We start from the raw sequence: 18631 nt of genomic DNA, 5'->3' as shown, positions 1-18631 counted from the left end.
AATGCATAATATCCATGGCTATAAAGTGTTATGCCTTTTTATAAATATTTATAGCCATGTATATAATGCTTTATGAATACATTATAATGTGTTATGAATGTCTTCATAGATTTTTATATACATGGCATTCATAGAAAGTGTTACCATGCATAGCTATATATTTATACTTTCCTGCTCTGTATATTTATATTATACCTAAGACAGAGTAAAACCCCGGCCCCACTGTGAAAAAGCATTATATTATAAATAAAAACAAAGAGCTAATTGGCTAAGTGTTTACCTGCAGCTTAAGTTAAGCAAACTTGCCTTTCCACTACATTAGATGGAGAACAGGTTGTCCAACAACAAGCCAGGTCTTTCCTGAATTTTGTGTGGGCGTGACGGGATGGGGGGGGGGGGGGGCTCACCGTTAACTGACACCAGGAGGAGAAAACATGGAACAGGAAGAGCGGGTGGGGTAGGCCTAAGATCAATGGAATGTTGGCTGTGTCCTTCCATCATTAAAGGCCCAGTTAGGCCCAGTTAGGAATATAAAAGGCCAGTTTGAACACAGCGTTTGGCTTTGGTCACCAAACCAGGTCCCTGAGTGGTGTTTGGTGGGAAACAGGGTGGGAGCCATAGTGTGTCTCAGTGACACAGAGATACAAGGATAGTTATATCTCTGTGCTACTTATGCGAAGACTGTCTGTACCCACTGGTACAGATATACATAACCATCAGACAACATATAATTATATTTAATTTGACGCATCATCTTTGTTAAGCATTTTGGGGTAAATTACACACTATTTTAGGAATTACATTATATAAGAATAAACCAATATGTATTTAGTAGAATTACATTTTTATCAGATTCACTTCAGGAAAGGGAAGAAGCAAATTTATCCATTGGGAAAACTGTCATATCATTGTACAATAGCATGGTATTTCTACAAAGAGATATGGGAAGTATATACACAAATGATAAGAATTTCCAGTACATAAACTTACTAGATGAGTAGCTATTTTGCTTATAACAGTTATGCATAACAAAGATGAAGTCGGACTATTTAAGACGCTGTACTTTTAGACGGTATGTTAAAGGGTCAGACTTATAATTGCAAGACCCATATGCTTATTTTTTATAAGGACCTCAGTCACAGAGAAACGGTTAAGGGTGGTTTAAGGGCGGTTAAAGGAAATTAAGAGCATCCGCCCTTCCCTGAAGGCTCCGTGACTTAGTGTGTCCCACCACAAAGACACGGAGATGATCCAGAGCTTCACCCTGGACGCTCGCGGGAGCTCCACCTGAGCTCACGATGCAAGTCCCTCAGTTTCCATCGCAAGGTTTTTTCCACACTCTTTCCACCAGCTTCTTATTTATTTGTTCTTTTGCTTATTCATTCATTCATGTTTTTATTTGCTTGCCTGTTTATTTATTTGTTCATTTTTTTAAATGTGTTTGTTTGTTTATTACTTTCCAGACCTTCTCACGTCAGCACCATCTGCCGCTACTGCCTGCTGGCACAAAGCAGCAAATCATACAACGGTCCCCCACACTCAGAGGGCTCAGAAGGAGTCCCTGGAGGAGTGCATGGGGCCGACGTGGCTGCCGTTGGAGATGAGTATGCTAACCCGAAGCTGCTACCTCGCTTAGTTCTCGAGGGCTAGGACATGCCGCAGTAGCGGGAGTACCTTCGATTCCCGCCGTTTCGAATCACAACGCAATATAAGACAGAACCAAGGCAGGGGGACTAGGAGACCAGGCTGCTCGGCAAAGAGAGACAGGCAGGGACGCAGGAAGAGTAACAAATGGAAGCATGTCACGACGGCCCTGGACTCCACAGTCTCAGACGCAGCGCCAAGAGTTAGCGGTGGTGTATAACTAGGAGAACCGCATCGGGAAAAAGCGCAAAGCGATTCCACTCTCTGCCACTAGAGGTCAGGATTGTCTCAACAATCGACTACCTCTCGGATATGCGGAGCCTCTTCGAAATTCACAAATCCCGTATCACTAAATTGATTGAGACTATAAATACTTGTCTTGTGATACAGGCAGTAAAATATTTACTTTACACGACTCAAGAGTCACATTTGAATAAAATTTATATGCAACGTCTGCAAGGGCTAACAGGCATAATTGTCAGTGAAGAACAGTATCAAGCTTTATACTATAATCTACCACTTGTTTACTTAGCTTGTGCATTTTTTTTTTGTTATAACAGAGGAATACATTTCCAATTTATGGAGATAAAGCAGTTTGCCCTTGTCCTCTTAAGAAGACCTCCAAAATGAGCAAATTACCCTAGGGGTGCTAACCCTGATCCACAGTCAATCTGGTTTCCCTCCATCTGGTCCCCTAATTGTCTTTAATTTAACCCCTTGCTGTATGAATCGGCTGCATCTGGGCTAACAGCACCGAGCGGGTCAGTTTGACATCGAGGCTTACCTTCTTGTCCATGTCCTCGTCCTCCTGTGGGCTGTCGTCCGACATGTTGGAGCCGGAGAACGTGGGGCCCTGGGAGTAATACTGCGAGCTGCGGAAGCCATCCTTCCTCAGTTTGTCACAGTCTGGGAGACAGCAGGGCACACAGGAATGGTAAGGTCAACACTGGGTGTCTGACACGCTTCACATCTGACCCATTTTAGCCAAATGCATGAACGTCCTTTTGCCTCCTGTTGGAAATCTTTGCCGAGGAGATTATCAGAGGTGCAGATTTCTGGTCCAGAAAGTACAAATCCAGACCAAGATTTTGTTTCAACCAACCAGCTGAATACTCTGTGACTGTGACTCTTTATACTCAACTTGTCGGTTGAAACAAAATCTTGGTCTGGATTTGTATTCTCCGGACCTGAAATCTCTTCCTCTGGAGATTATTTACCTGTAGATGATACGTTACATAGTGGCCATCCACCAATCCAATAACCTTCACCATCCTCTAAAACAAACACAACATCAACATTCTGGAACTCACTGCACCTGGAGTCCCTTTTAGCAAAGGCTGCCAAAGGCTGTGAAGCCTCCCAGGGGTTTGAGACCCTTGTACACACCTCACCCTTTAGACATCACCCCCCACCAACCCCCCCCCCCCCCAGCGCCCCCCACTGAGATTCCATCTGACAAATTTCCCAGGAGACCCCTGTCTTTGGCCTGTTTCTCCACACCTGCAGCCAAGGGTTTAAGACCTTACAATCAGACAAGTGGATTCCTCCTCCATTCCTGCAGAGTGACGAAATGCCCGTCTCAGTCGAAGGGCCACTGTTAGAAATGCTGTCAGATTGTTATAGCAGTCTTTATGAATATTGTTTACAGCAAGGCCTATATTTCTGTCCTCTGTTTTGAAGGACAAATAACACGAGATACCTGTGAAAGGTCTCGCACTCAAAATACAAATTTCATTACAGCTGAGGAATAGTGTCTGCCCCTAAGCCATCAATCATCTTAACCAGAAAGAAACAACTAACTCAAGAAAGGTCACCCCACTGCACCCCGCCGAGCATTTTGCATGCACCCATCTGCCAAACTGCCCCTCCAAACAACTGACTGTTCACAGGGCCGCTAATTTTTTAACCACATGAATGCTGCAATTTTTAAAAAATCTACAATGTTACATTTAATGCTGTTAAAAAAAAAGTGTGTTTGCATTTATGCACTTTAGTTCACTATACTTTAAACTGTATATCTATGCTGTGTATGTTATCAATTTCATACATGTATTTTTTATTTATTTGCTATAATATTTAGCATTGGTGGGACAAACACCCAGGGTTTAATTGTACAGTATATGTACAATGACAATAAAAAATTTTCTATTCTATTGTATTGTATTCTATTCTAATCGCAGGATTTTGGTTTGAATCCCAGCCTCCAGCTCTGTGTAGACCTGGCAGGTTCTTCCTGTTTTGTGTGGATTAGTACTTGATACCTCCGGGATTCTCCACAGAAACACACAGCTGGTGAATCAGACTTTATCGCTCGTGGAGTGTGCGTGTCCTGTGATGGATCGGCAGGCGTTCCCCTGCCTGGCACCCCGTGCTTCCTGGGTGGGGGGTGGGATACGCATTTGGATGCTGGATGGATTAACAGTATGAAAATGCCCAGATTATTTTCTCAAAGCCCAATTAAACGAAAGGCTTTTTCCCCAAGTTCCGCTGCTAAAACGCAGACACTTCAGTGGAAAGCTGAGCGACTGAAGGAGGATGGGGGGGGAGGGGGGGGAGGGTATTCCCATGTTTGGGAAGCTTTGAGATTTTTAGCCCTTAAAACGTGAAGCAGGTAAACAGGACTCGGCTGGGTGATTGGGAAGGGTCCAGCACATGAAGAGGGCTGCCTCTGAGGCCACAGTGAGCGGCCGTCAGACGGCATATTGGGTAGGAGGGCATGACATGTGCTCTGGGTGGGGCAGAAGGGCATTAGTGGTGCAGCACTGGTACTCTCTGTAAAGTGATGACTGAGAGGGCAGGGAGGAGAGTGTATGCATGCAGCCAAGCGGGAGACAGGTGTCAGTCGTCACCTGCAGGTATGCAAGCACCCATATGTTCTACTCCTCCAGAAAAAGCAGAACACAGACTGATAAAAACATGTCAACACCCCCCCCCCAATGGAAGAAATAACACCCATGTGACAGATGATAAGAAAGGCTTTCCTTACACTTCCCTGCTGTGCAGCGAATGGCAAAGTGCAGATGGGACCTAATTTTCTAGCAGTCTGGTGAAGACCTCCGACCTAGAGGCAGGGTCTCCAGGGGGCCACCCCCCCCCAGCCCCACGCAGCTGATTACATGGGGAGCTTTTCAGAACCGCTCCAATATCACTAAGTGGCCCTGATGGATGACATCAAGGCTTCTTAGCAATGCAGGCTAAGGCAGATCCGAGGAAGAAGCCGACTGAAGTGTGGAGAGAAATGCAGGCCGGCCCAGCACACCTTCCCTTTAATAGGCCATCACACATCAAGGCATGCAACCTGAAAGTTATGCACCCTTAAAAGCACATTCAGAAAGGCCACTTTTGTTGCATATCTGTCGATCTTGCTGAGCCACAGCAAGAGAGTTGCCATATTTGCTGCGTTGTGGTCTTGTCCCTAACACATAAGCAATGAAGGCTTTGGACCTGTCAATGGCTCCAGGCTTTGATAAGGGCACCAAAAAAGGCTGCTTATCTCTGCTGTACTCTCCATCAGCATTGTTACTTAGCAACAGCTGGTTAGCTTTTGTTTCCATGGCGGCTTAATTGTTTGTTTGGATATCTAATGCTACTGTTTACATATGAAATCCTAATAATAAGTTGGTTCTGATTCCTTGGCCAGGATGGGTCCACAAACAGGAGATGGTAAATGATGGACAGTTAATATCTCAACGAATGACACAAGATAGCAGCAAGACGCTAAATTCAAGTATGGAATACTGGCCAAATGGATTCTCTCGTTTGCGAAATGCTGCTGAACGACGAAATGCAGAACCTCTCGACAGTCTCTGACATCATGTTACTGGAGAAGACTCTCCAAAAAATCCCGCCTGCCACCTGGTGACATCAGCTGCCATGGACACCTGGGACCGGGAGCCGAAGAGGACCCCTGGCGTGCAAGGTTGGCCAGCCTCATGGCGCACAGTCAACCCCACCGGATGGTATGGGGCACCCCCCGGCTCCATGGCTACCAAATCGAAAGGATCTACCCCTTTCCCCACATGCTGGAGTAAAGAAGACGGCCAACCTTGTAAAGGACAAAAATCAGAACTGATTCACTGGTTATATTATGGTTTGAGCCAAGACAAACCTGTTCTTAGAGCACGTTGGAGGTCCTGGCTTAAATAACATCTACTCTTGAGTTTAACAAAGGACAACAGGCCATTTTCTACAGGTACCCAAGGGGGTTGGGGTGGGGACAGATATCAGCTTGCTGTTCCTTTCTTCCCAGCCCCCCGCTGTGCCTACTTAGCACTATTAAAAGGTCCGTTTGCTGATAAGATACCGCTGACTGTTTGAACTCATCTGCTTCCCCATGACTATCACCTGTCCTCTCCATGACCCCACGCCCTTGACAGCAGTGCAGCCCTACGTCAGACCCAAGACACTGTAAGCCATGTGGGTCCCTAGTTGATGTATTTGTGGATTCATGGAAATTGGTGAGCTGTATCATGGGAATAGGGGACTTTCTGAACTCAGGTGTGTGCGTAACAGCGTGGGAGGAGGTAAGGCCACTTTAGACATGTCTACAGTATTAATGCAGGACATTTAACAGGGCTGGGGTATATGTGTCCAACCATCCATGCATCTTCCATACTGCTTATCCAGTACAAGGTTATAGTGACCTTGGAGTTTATCCCTGGAAGCAAGGCATACGAACACCCTGGATGGTATAGTGTACACAGTGTGGTCAAATTAACAGTTCCGCATGTTCTTGGACATGTATTTGACCACACGGAGCAGCTCCAAAAACCTTCCCCAAAACCCGGAGGAACGCACCGCCCTTTCCCAGCCACGGACTCCCGACTCACCTCGTAGCACGTTCTTGAGGTTGACCTTAGCCTGCCGGTGCAGGTCTTCCACGCAGGCAGGCCGATCCGTGGGCAGGAAGACGTTTTCTTGCTGGTGCCAAGGAGCCGCATAGTGGACTGCCCACTTGCTCTCCTCATCCAGATTAGACACCGCTGTGGGGAGACAAAAGGATAGGCCGCCATTTCAACGATAGCAAGGAGGCTCATGGGAGACTGTACCGAGCAAGGAGGCTCATGGGAGACTGTACCGAGCAAGGAGGCTCATGGGAGACTGTACCGAGCAAGGAGGCTCATGGGAGACTGTACCGAGCAAGGAGGCTCATGGGAGACTGTACCGAGCAAGGAGGCTCATGGGAGACTGTACCGAGCAAGGAGGCTCATGGGAGACTGTATCGAGCAAGGAGGCTCATGGGAGACTGTACCGAGCCTGTCTCACTTTTACAAGAAAGCAACTAAACGGAGAGCTGCAAACATTCATGGAGCTTGGATGAGGTGCAGAAAAAGGTCCTTTCCAGCAAAGGAAACACTGAGTACAGTAATGAACAATTTTAAAATGTGAAACTGCTACTCAAGAATTCACCATCAACATCTGGGCAACACAAATGTTTGAGATTCACCAAGTCCAGCAGAGATATCGAGTTTCTTCTGCCAAACCCATTTCTGCAATTTGCTCCAAAGTTTCCTTTGTTGCCCCCACCCCATGGGTATGTGGACCTGTAGAAGGTCACATCAGCACAGCATGAGGTTAATTTCTCAAGTTCCAGATCGACAGCTTCCCGCCACTTGAGTGAGAAGCACAAACGGCCGACAGAAGGCGCGAGCCCAACGTCTCTGGCGCTAATGGCCTTTCCAGGCCACGTCACCAGGAAGGTCCACTTAGCACCGATGCTTTAAGTAAACACACAGAATCGGCTGCTATACTCATCAGCTAAAAGGGCTTCTCTGGAGTAACTCTCACCTGCTAGGAGCTGCTGCCTAACTATTAGGTATGGGCGGCGGGGGGGGGGGGGGGGGTTTGCTCAGGCCGTTCACTGAAGGTTTTGCGTCAATTTTGCAATTTGCAAGTGCATAGTTCCAATGTCACCTGTCACCCCAGTGTCATGTGAGGTATACATAGGGATAGGACACACTGATTCCTAGGCTTTGGCATGAACAAACTCCATATTCCCACTTAGGCAGAGTGGGCAGTTTGGTCACAATCACATTCCTTCAGCTTATCTAATGCTTTCAACCTCTTCGACCGGAGAACAAATTCAAGGAAATTCTTGACTATCTTGACAAAGACATAACAGTCTGTGCGACTTAGAGATTGTGTCACAGATGATGGTCAGTAACAGAGGAGCACCCCGTTGAACCATCTTGCTTTCTGTTCAACCTCTACTCAATAAAATTGAAGCACAACTCTAAGCTGCACCATCTACAAAGACTCATGACTCCTCCATTGTCGAGTTGAATGGGAATCTACGAGACTCAGGCAGAATTGTGGGAACCTGAACATCAGAGCTGCTGGTGGACTTCTGTTATGCCAGGGAGACCATCCAGGGGGAGGGTATGGAGGTGGTGTGGTCATGCAAGTACCTGGGGGACAGTAGCAGATAGGACTCTGAACATACTCTGCACAATAGAAGACAGGGCAGACTATTCATTTTGAGAAGACTAAGGTCTTTCACTGTGTGTAGCAACCTACTGAGGATCTTTTACCAGTCCATAGTAACCAGCATATTTTACTGTGCTGTAATCTGTTGGGAGAGAAACATCAAGAAATTCCTAAAGAAATTCAGGAATGTATAGAGTGTCTTTTCACAATTCATTCCTACCAACTATAATCGGATATTATACTTTATTCTGAGACTTTATTCTGTCAACATAATCAATGTCCAGGCTATGTTAAACCACGCTTACAATAAGCAGCAGTATTTATTTACTTATTTGTTTATATCAATGTCTTTGTAGTGTCAGTATTGTTCTTGCACTTTTTATCTAACTTTTTAACCTGAAGACTGGGAAGGACTTTACTGTGGTATATTTTTAAGTATATTTATATTTTTATTTGAAAATGAAACATCCTGGTTTATAACTATCTAAAAAAAGTATATCATTCTAAATGAAAGCATCAGCAAATTCAATTTTTACTCCACGCAAAATTCCCATTTGCTGGGTTTTGCGAATTTCTTTTACTTCAGTGAAGATCTAATCGTCACTGTGAACAGGCAACTTACAGACGCCTAAAAGCTACAGTTGCATAAGTCTCCAAGACTTAAACAGAGTGGCTAATTAGAGATTCAATTCAACCAATTAATATCCGTAAAGACCATACACAGGCTGCATCAATTAACTAACTGCCCACAAACACACCCACACATTCTGGTTCCAAAGCAAGGCAAGGGAAGGCACAAGAATCCCTGTTGCACAACTCTTGTCAGATCGAAGGTCAACAAGGTACAGTGTACAAAATGCAATTGCTTCAATGACTTCCCCAAAAACTAATCTCAGTGCTCTGTTGTAATGCGTTAACTCAATTAATACCGATATCTGATCTGTGAAACATGCACAAGCCCTAGAGGTGAATACAATGACTGCTGATGATCTTTCAAAAAGGACAAACATCCATCAACATGATCTAAACCAAAATCGCAGTTAGTTAGTGGGTACATGGTGAGGCCAAGCGGGATCCTGTCAAAGGTTCCTTATAGAGCTCAGTTGTCCCAAAAAACTTCCACACTGTCCTACCCTGTGGACATTCTCAGAAAAACAGGGTGCAGACAGCCTTCTAAGAAAGACAGGCAGTTGAGGAAGTAAAAGCTTCACTACTAAATCTCCAGATGACTAGTGGACAGTCCCCTGCTCAGTTATGCACAAAAAGTACAGCACGGTGAAGCACTGATACCTCGCAGATTAACCCCGTAGCCCAGATCACGCACCTGACCCAACCAAGAGTAACAGAACCCAATGCACACACTTACCCTTCTTCTTCTTGAAGTATTTAATGACAGACTTGAACGCGTTGCCAATAAACACCATTATTCCCGTGAGCAGGGGCCCCCCGCCTCCCGCCCCCACCCCGGCAAGTCCGGCAGCACTCCGGGGGCTGAGGAGATGGAGCCCTGGTTCTGGCACAAGGACGAGATGCTGTGTCTGCTTGTGCCGCCACCCGCGGACGCAGTGCAGCTCTGAGCGAAACGCGACCAGCCTGCGCTCGGGGCACAATGAGAGCACACCCCCACCCTCAAACTGCCGAAACCCAACCCACACCTTCAGATCAAACCTCCGCCTCTTTCTCAGCTACGCCCACGCCCCTCCCTCCCCTCCCTGACAACTCACCCACCCCACCCCCCATGGCTCAACAGCCGCTTAGAAGGACCAGCCCCCCCTGCTGCTCTGAGCAGTGTTACCAAGGAGTTGTCGCTTGTGCTAACCTCCCAGCAGTGACTCGTCCTCCGGTGCCCCCCCAATCCCCGTTCTCCCAGTCTAATCCCGTCTCTCTTGCTCGGCCTGCCTGACAGGCCCCTCTTGCCGTGTTTGACATGCTGTTGGGCAATCTGAATCCGTTCCAGCTCGACAAGGATCGCTCACAATCCTCCCATTGTCCACCGGGGGCCACGGCCCCCTCTCCCGGGCAACCCTTTTTTTCTTTTCATAGTCGGGGGTGTGTGGAGGAGGGGGGTGCTTAAGAGCTCAATGGGGTCACCAATGATTTGGTGTGAGTTTGTGTGAGCCCGAGTTTGGGGGGGGGGTTTGTGTAGTAGGGTCTTTCACTCCCTTTTCTTACCCCGGCCCTGTTCACGGCTCATTGAAGATGTGCGCTGGGGAGTTCCCCTGTGCCGATTCACTGACCCGCTCGACTGCCGGTGCGGCTCGGACCTAGCGACAGCTATCTCAACGCATCCTGCTGCCCGTCACGCTCGCAGCCTTAAGATAATGCTCTCAAGACCAAAACGGCCTAATTAGAGCTCCATTGTTCTCAATGCTAACAGCCCGGTCAACATCTTTATCTGCTATTAAGAAGAGGCTGGAGAATATCGGAGGGGGGCAGATTAAGAGGCGATGGAAGGTTTCAGTCAATTACAGACACATCGACCCGCTGAAGGCTCATAGCTAGTGTACCAGGCTGTTTTCGCTTGTTACAAAGAGACTTCTACTGAATTAAACATTACATTTTAGAAACCCGTGTAGAGAATGGATCTACAAAGTTCTACTCCCTCCCAGCTCTCCTTTTCCACACCCCCCGCCCCCAGCCCGACCCCTAAAGTGGTCTGTATGAATAACCAGCCCATTTTCACCTCTTGGTCTGCCAAACTTCACACTCCCCCAACACCTCCTCACCACCGCGCCCCCCCCCCCCCCCCCCCACATCCCTCCCCCTGGTCTCTTCACAGTCAAAGCACTCCAGAACATAACCCTGCTTCCCCCAGCAAGAGCTCGAAAATATCACCTTTCACTCATGCCCAAATCGGCTCTCATTTCTGTCCTTCCAAAACACGGATGACTGAGAACAATTCAAGGAGCCTCAGTTCCTGAAACTCCACCACTCATTGGTTTGCGAACATCCATACCTTACTTATCTCCTTCCAGCATGGATTAATGGAGTAAGATATGTGGTGAGATTATTTAACACAATTGCTTTCCCTAGGAGAGACCAACTCAAGAATATAGAGAGACCAACTCAATTGCAAGTTTCCGGAAGCCTCTCTCACATTCTCCTCAGGTTGAGCTTATTTACTGGTTATAAAATGTCCCCTTTACACAAACCAGCACAGTAGACTTAGCACAGAATTTTAAGTTCTGACAGATCAGTAAATGAAATTGGATTAATTTGATTTGCCAGAATGAACAGACCGTGCAGAATGTGAACGCATCCTTCGCAGCAAACAGACTGACTCGCAGTTCACAACTTTGAAACGGCAACATGGTCTGAAAAGGACAAGCCTTGGTGAGGTGAGATGAATGTCTTGAAGAGGAAACATGGTTTTTCCTTAGACAATCCACCGAAATGTCCAGGGTAACTGTGAGCAAACTGACAACCTGCCACGGAACTTCCAAAAACTGACAGCTACACAAAACCTTGGTAACCCAAACGCCACAAAGATCTACTCGAATCAAAAGATCAGGCAGGAAATCTTGGTTTTACTTAGAGATTCAGTTTATAGTTTTTAAAGCAGTGGTAGGGACAGTGAGTTTCAGAAAAAACTTCCCTTTATAAAACGGAATTATTAAAAAAAAAAAAAAGTAACGATAAAATGATAAAAAAGAAACAAATCGCTTTTTGGAGGGACAGATTTTGTGAAGGGAGTAGTTTTTCCATCTATAAATATTTTTTTTTTCCATATTTTATGTTTTGCCTGACTACGGTACCCTCTGAGGGTCATACAGAGCAGGGGAGGACCGCCTCCCTACCCCCACAACTTTCTACGACTGACCTGCTCTTTTGGGGGGGGGGGGGGGGGGGGGGGGGCAGTGCCGGTCGCAGAAAGCAAGGAAGGGGAAAATAAAAGAATGATGAAGAAAGAAAATCTCAGAACAAGGAGCTGGAGTCAGAAGCCCATCTCTCAGACGTCTGGGAGATGAGGTCACAGGGAGACCTTGAAGTGAGAGGGGCACTTCGGGGTGGGGGTGGGGGGGCACGAATCTGCTCGCAAAATTCTCCCATGGGGTGCCAAAAATCAGGTTTGTACAATTCATTTGTCTTGTGTTAATTCTGTCTTGAGTTTGATGTTTGACCTTGATTCCACTCATCAAACATTCTTAAAAACAAAAACAGGGTCTCCATGTTTTACCAATATCCTCCCATAGTCCAAAGGCAGTGGGGCATCTCTAAGCTGCCCATAGTGTGTGACTGTGTGTGTGTCCTGTGACAGGCTGGCGTTCTGTCCAGGGCGCACCCCCTGCCTGATGCCTTGTGCTGACTGGGATAGGCTCCCTGCCCCTGTATTCCTGTCCTGGATAAGAGCTTGAAAGATGGATGGATGGATAGATGGAAACAGTTTGGCATCTTCTAGGGTTGCCTGCTACAAACATTTCAGTCTCTGCTGTGAGAGGCGCAGTGAATACAATTCAGGGGTGGCTTTCTGTCCCCCCGAGCAGTTCAAGAGGGACTCGGGCCTTTGTGCGAGGTCAATGGAGGCCGTCTCCATTGAAGGCCTCCTTTCCTCCATTGTGTTTCAAGGGAACCGAGAGAAGAGAGAGAAGCCCGAGTGTGGAAGGAGGCCTCATCTTCCTACCCATCGTTACCGCGCAGCGACAGCTCAGTAACGGAAAAGAACAGCTGCATCCAAACAGGAAATGGAACGCAAAGAAAAGCTCTCTGGTGCGTAACACGAGGCATGATGGAGAGAGGTGCGCTACAGTAGTGAAAGGCGGTATTGCTGTGTGGAGGCAATGTGCACCTTCGAGGCTTCTAGGCTCCACCCCCCTAGAAGTCTGAGGGGGGGGACGACTCTCACCTCCAGTGCATGAGGCCCAACAACAGCCTGGCAGGTCAAAGTTCTGCTCTTATTCCACCTTGGCAGCTCCTGGGGCTTCATTGTAATTCAAGGTTTAAGTGATTATGTTGGGGTGGGGGGGGAGGAAAGAACTAGCCCCCTCCCACCCCCCCTCATGCATTATTTAGCTACTTCCCAGGTCATTTTATGCAACTTACACATTTTGTGTTGACATTTATACAGCTGAACACATGAGTTCCAGAAGCTTCTTTAAAAGCAGAGCGCCCCTGGCATTCGGACCTGTGCCATTTGCACTGAGCTTGTGCCCAAATCGTCGCCACCGACGGCAGCAGGTGACTGAGCTGTTTAGCTCACGCAAAAGGTCAAAGGTCAGCCACCAGTTTAACACACGTTTGGCCCCTCAAAATTGCAGACTGTGTAAATAATCAATCACGTAATTAACTTTTTAAAGCCCCAAGATAAATATTTCAATGTTTTTCTGTTAATAACTGTAAAACTTGTCAAATGTATGATCTCTTTTAATTAACAAGTGTGATTTCAAACGTGCTTCTCAAAATTTAAGAGCTGATGTTCAAAGAGTTAGCCTGTCCTCCCTGCCTGCGCTGAGCCATTCAATGTGTTATTGGATATCTGTACCCCCTCCCCCACCCAGACTGCCCCCACCCACACACACACAAACACGGGACACCATCTTTCATCTGCTGGCTTCAAGCCTTAACCCTCCCCACCTGGAAGCTGGAAGCCTTTTTCTAATCCCACCCTGTCGACCTCCCACACTCTGGCTCTCCTTCCCTCAGACAAACACTCGTCCTGTTAGTCTCTGGGCACGTCAATTTACCGCTGAGATTTATGAAAAAGGAAAGGCTTCTGGTTTGTCTTGCAGCTGGAGCCCATGTTTGCACCTCTGTGTGTGGACACCTGCTGGAGAATGTAGGAAAGAAGGCAGGGTCCTCTTTGAAGATAGAGTTACCTTTAATGCGTCTATTAGCACTGCTCCACCAGGCGCAAACTGCAGCCATAAAACAGGCCTTCTCTTTCCCGTTTCCCCGTTTCATTTAAAAAAAAAAAAAACTTGCTTCAGGACGTCAGAACGTCTCTGTGATGTGTGGGGCGAGCCCCCCCCCCCGTTTCCCGCTCTTCAAAAGCAGGAACTTGCATCTCTCCAGCCCCTGAAGGAATCCGCGCTGCAGTTTAGGCATGTGGTTCTTAATCCCCCATGCATTTGAGGATCTGTTAGATCACACTGTCGTGCGACTGCTGTCATGTTGGTGTACAGAACTGCTCTCTGGAAACGCGCAATTTTAAACAATAAACTTCCATAAATGTGCACATTTAACTTACTAGTGTTTTGTTGCATTATTTTATTTAAGTTTATATAAGTTTGGACTAATGCCTCAAGCCAAGTAAACATACGAGTAAATATAAACATCTACCATCAGCAATGAAGGGAAATGTGATTTATAGTCTGTATTTGGCCATAAATTCAAAGAGTGACCTCATGACATGTGGAGGTTTGGGCTGGACTTGGACGTGATTCAGAGGCAAAGGCGAGGTTAATATTCACACCCTTTTCATTACAAAGAGACATAAATTTCTAGACAATTGCATGCAGAACCTTCTTTGGGCCTGAGACAAAGCTGCCACCTTCTCAGGGTGAAGAGGGCAGGTATAAAAACAGAGTGGGGGGTGGGGGCTTGCAAAATCCACTGGCAGGAGGCATTAGAAGTACGCAGCTCATTCTCTGCTGCTGTTTGGGGGCGTCTCTGCCCGGCAACAATCCCGTATTACAGGGATGCATCCTGAATGATGCTTTCTCAACTCCCACGAGGAACGGGTGCCTGACAGGAGGTCCACGTGACCTTTACCGCCCCCGAGGCGAGCCAGCTATGGCCCCCGGGCACGTCTGGGATTCTGCAGTGGCCCACCAACACACGACGCGAAACAAACAGCTTCGTCGTGTCAGGCCATTTGGTGTGTCAATCTAGACCTTGGTTCCGGCCCATTGTCCAACGCGTTCAAACGAAGGCAGCACGCCCCAGTTTGTCAAAGAACGTGCAGGAATCCTCTCACCGGCTGCGGCGGCACTCCTACTCAAACCAAAGCCAACAACCTGCCAGACAAAGAGTTATTTTAAAGACGCGGATAAGGGTGGGGCACCTTTATGTGAAGCCTTATACATTATGGTCTTAACTTCTAAGCCATCGTTGGATCTCCACCAAGCTTAATAACACAATTATGAGCTTTGAGCGCCATTACATGAAAAGGATGTTTTGATGTCGCTTGATGGATGGGGGTGGAGGTGCTGGCTCAGTGCAGGTGCAGGGGAGGGGGGGGGTTATGGTTCGAATGCGGCCGAGAGACGACAGCCTGGCTCTGCGAAGGGATCGCTAGTGTAGCATTAGCCAATGTGCTTTGAAACCATGGCAGCTTATTACTCAGGCAAAATCGCAATGAATTTACAGTTAAGTGTCTCCAGATAATGGAAAATCACATAGCACTGCACTAACTGCATTTTTTTGGCTATGTGGCTGCAGATGATATTGTTCACCATGTATCACGCTGGGCTTTTGTCATTTCCACCTGGTACACTGAAGATAGTGACGCAAATCACTGGATCATGACAATACCGAGGAAATCACTAATAACAATGACGCTTTGTTCACCATTAGTAAAGCTACATTGCAATCCTTCAGTTTTGACAAATCCCATCTTGCTCTCCTTTGAGACACAGACACATATACAGGTGAAAGAGAAGTTTGAGGTCAGAGGGCAGGGTCGGCCATTTTTCTGGCACCTCTCCCTTTTCGGGGGGGTTTATGGTCTTGCTCTAGGGCCCAACGCCTATGTGACCATTCCACCGAGCCCAAGATTTAAGCCACCGACCTTCTAACCACGGGGCGCAGAGGGTAAGAGAATGAGAACTAACTGGGATTTTTTTGCTCTGTGTTTCTCACAGCATAACACGGCTGGGTGGGACAGGGTCGGGGGTTTTCCCTGCTGAGATCCATGTCAAAGTCACCATCCTTTTACCTGTTTACCTCCAGCACTCCAACTCTGGAAAAAAGCATAGAAGATGGCTACCAGTCTGCCTTCCTAGGGACACCCTTTCAAGAGGAAATAAGCACAGGGCCTTTAGTGTTTGTGCTGCAGACCCTGAAACCCACCCCCCCATGTCTGCCCATCAACACTTCCCTTTAAACTTGCAATGTCTAGGCCTTTCTGGGTTGGGGGATGGTGAACAGACAGCCTTCATTAATAATCCAGCAACTTGGGCGTCTACATGGAGACAGGAGAGTCGTGAATCGCCAAACTCCCGCCACCCCCCACGCCTTGCTGGGGGGGAGGGGGGTCCCATGCTGCTCAGCTGGGACCACTCATCTCACCATTTGGTCCAGGCACCGAACAAGAAAAATAACAGCAAGGGTTCTTACCCGGGAATGTTCAGGATCACCAGGGACATGTCATGTTTTGTTAAGGAAGAAAGCCGAAGCCAGCGAATCCATCAGGACTACCTAATTAACTATACTCAGACATCACGCTCCTGTCCTTCATCCCGGACCTTCTGCAGGTGGGACAGAAGCATCACACGGGCAACATTGGGCTTATGAGCATGCAACCTGCCGGTGACACAGAAGGAACCAGACTGCATGTGACTGAAGAGCTTTGTGTCCATCCCATCAGTCGGTGCTGCCCCAGTAGGCTTGAGGAACTGACAAACACAGGCATACATTTTGTTTCCACAAAGCACCATGGTCTTCACCCAAGACTCAAACACAAGGCTGCTGGGGAGCATCTCTGCTACTCAATACCTAAGCTTATAACCTCCCTGGCTATCTTCATATTAACCCTGTGGTCTAAACTGGCAGCTCTTCTGACCTTCATTGATGGTCTTCGTTGGGTTCTAAGTATGGAGACTCAAAAACTAGTTTTCAGCATTTCCCACAGAACATTGCAGGCTTTGTATCTTGAGAAGGTGACTTTTGAAGAAACGTCAAAACATGCCAGTGCATGCTGGGAGAGGTAACACCCCCGCAGCCTTATTCAGCTGGGAGAGACTTCTTATCCCGTCTAGGGTCTCTCATGCCAGCGGATAAAGATCACACTGCTCTACCTTCACGTTCCTAATGTATCTGGCACTGGTAGTGAAGGCATCGAAGAGGAAGAGAGCCAGAGAACCAGTAGCCAGGCTCCTCGGCTCCCAGCCCACATTGTTCGGGTAGCTGAACCCTACATGAACTTGCTCGGCAAACAATCATCATAGAAACAGAGGTTACCCCCAGACATTCTGTGTGGCAGGTCATCAATGGGAAGGATGGTCAATTAAAAAATAAATAAATCAATAATAACAATTTAAAATAACCTACAGATACTTTTGACAAAATAAAACATTACAAAATAAGCACTGTGCAAATGTTTCTATAAAATGCGCCATTGAGAAGTTCAATACGGCCTTCATTAAACAGCTCTGTTCTGTGAAGTGTTGGCACATGCGAACAATAAGGTTTCAAGTGGTCAAATTCATTTGGACGGGCACACCCTGGGATCTGCATCAGAGAGAGTCTCCAGGGACTGCAGTCCATTCTCATTAATACTGCATGCTTCAGTGATGGACGCCTATAGATTTGCCAGCAGCATGGAGTGGGAGGGGGTTTCCATGGAAATGAGGGTACAACACATGGGCATCTAGGTATCTACCAGGGCACGTCCTTAGTAGCACAACAACAAAAAAAAAGCTGTAAATGCTGAGCAATAAAGATGGAGAGTCTTTTACGAAATGGATACCATGAAAACAGGAGGAGTGCTGTCACGGGAACGCAAACAGCCGTAAAAACAGGGCGTTCATTAGCGCTGGACGAACAGAAGCACGGAAAACAGAAAAACAGTTTGAGAGCCATGGAAAGACGCCCCAGAAGCTCTTTCTTCTAAGTGAATGAGTAAATAAGATAAAACATTGATTCACACACCACTGAAGCAGTAGAGTGCTGTTAATTTAATATCAAGATGTATGTTACTGAGATCTTCATCTAGAGTAATTTAGTAGGAAGATCTGAAGATTCAAACAAGAGCTGCATACAAGCAAAAGTTGACAAGACAATGAAAAAAAGTCAATACTGAGTAAGACGGAAAGAAGGTGCAGCCCAGACAGACCCGCTTCTGTCTGCGTGTCTAGCGGACGGCTCTCCAACACCAGCCCCCCGCCCAGGCGACTGGAGTCAGAGCCATCTGCCGCAGCATGGCAACGGATGGGCGCAGCGCCCTCTGGAGCGCCGCCCGCCCTGAAACGCGGACGCGTGTTTTGGGTGGATGGCGCGTGGGGGTGGGGTAATCGGCACCGTTTGTGCCGCCAAAACTACGTCTGGCACATGAGACACAGTTCAGGAGGGAAAAAACATCAATTTACGTGACCAAAAACTGGGCAGAGCACAGCTAAGATGGACGGACTTTGGGGTGGCGTGGGGGAGGGAGGGGTTACTCATGTATTATAACACTAAATTGATCTCAGGGGAGCTTTGCCAGTTTCGGAAGGGACAGCTGCTTAGAAGTAAATCCCAAACCCTTTATGTTTCAATGTCACGTTTAAGTGATTAAGGGAATATAATGAAAAAGACACACAGGAGTACAGATTGGCTGACAATGGAAGGCAGCTCGAAACAGCCCCTGTGTGGGACATCAACAACTTCACTTTGACACTTGATGAAAAGGACTGGTCACAGTTAA

The 18631-nt window shown here is 47.2% G+C and overlaps 1 protein-coding gene across 6 annotated transcripts in view; it reads right to left on the bottom strand.

The window, feature by feature from the left end:
• Positions 1-18631, bottom strand: part of nhsl1b (NHS-like 1b) — a 99402-nt gene that overhangs the window by 11137 nt on the left and 69634 nt on the right. For 5 of the 6 annotated variants that reach the window (XM_023806930.2, XM_023806929.2, XM_023806931.2 and 2 more), the window contains 2 exons: positions 6474-6626; positions 2429-2550 (listed from right to left, as the gene is read on the bottom strand). In XM_023806930.2, coding sequence (XP_023662698.2) covers positions 2429-2550; positions 6474-6626 — 275 coding nt within the window. Of the gene's footprint in view, positions 1-2428; positions 2551-6473; positions 6627-9436; positions 9721-18631 lie in introns of those variants that run through there. The other variant, XM_023806932.2, reaches the window with a different exon arrangement.

The sequence above is a fragment of the Paramormyrops kingsleyae genome, chromosome 19 (assembly GCF_048594095.1).
Source record: "Paramormyrops kingsleyae isolate MSU_618 chromosome 19, PKINGS_0.4, whole genome shotgun sequence".
NCBI lineage: Eukaryota > Metazoa > Chordata > Actinopteri > Osteoglossiformes > Mormyridae > Paramormyrops > Paramormyrops kingsleyae.
This window is presented reverse-complemented; position numbering and strand designations above follow the sequence as displayed.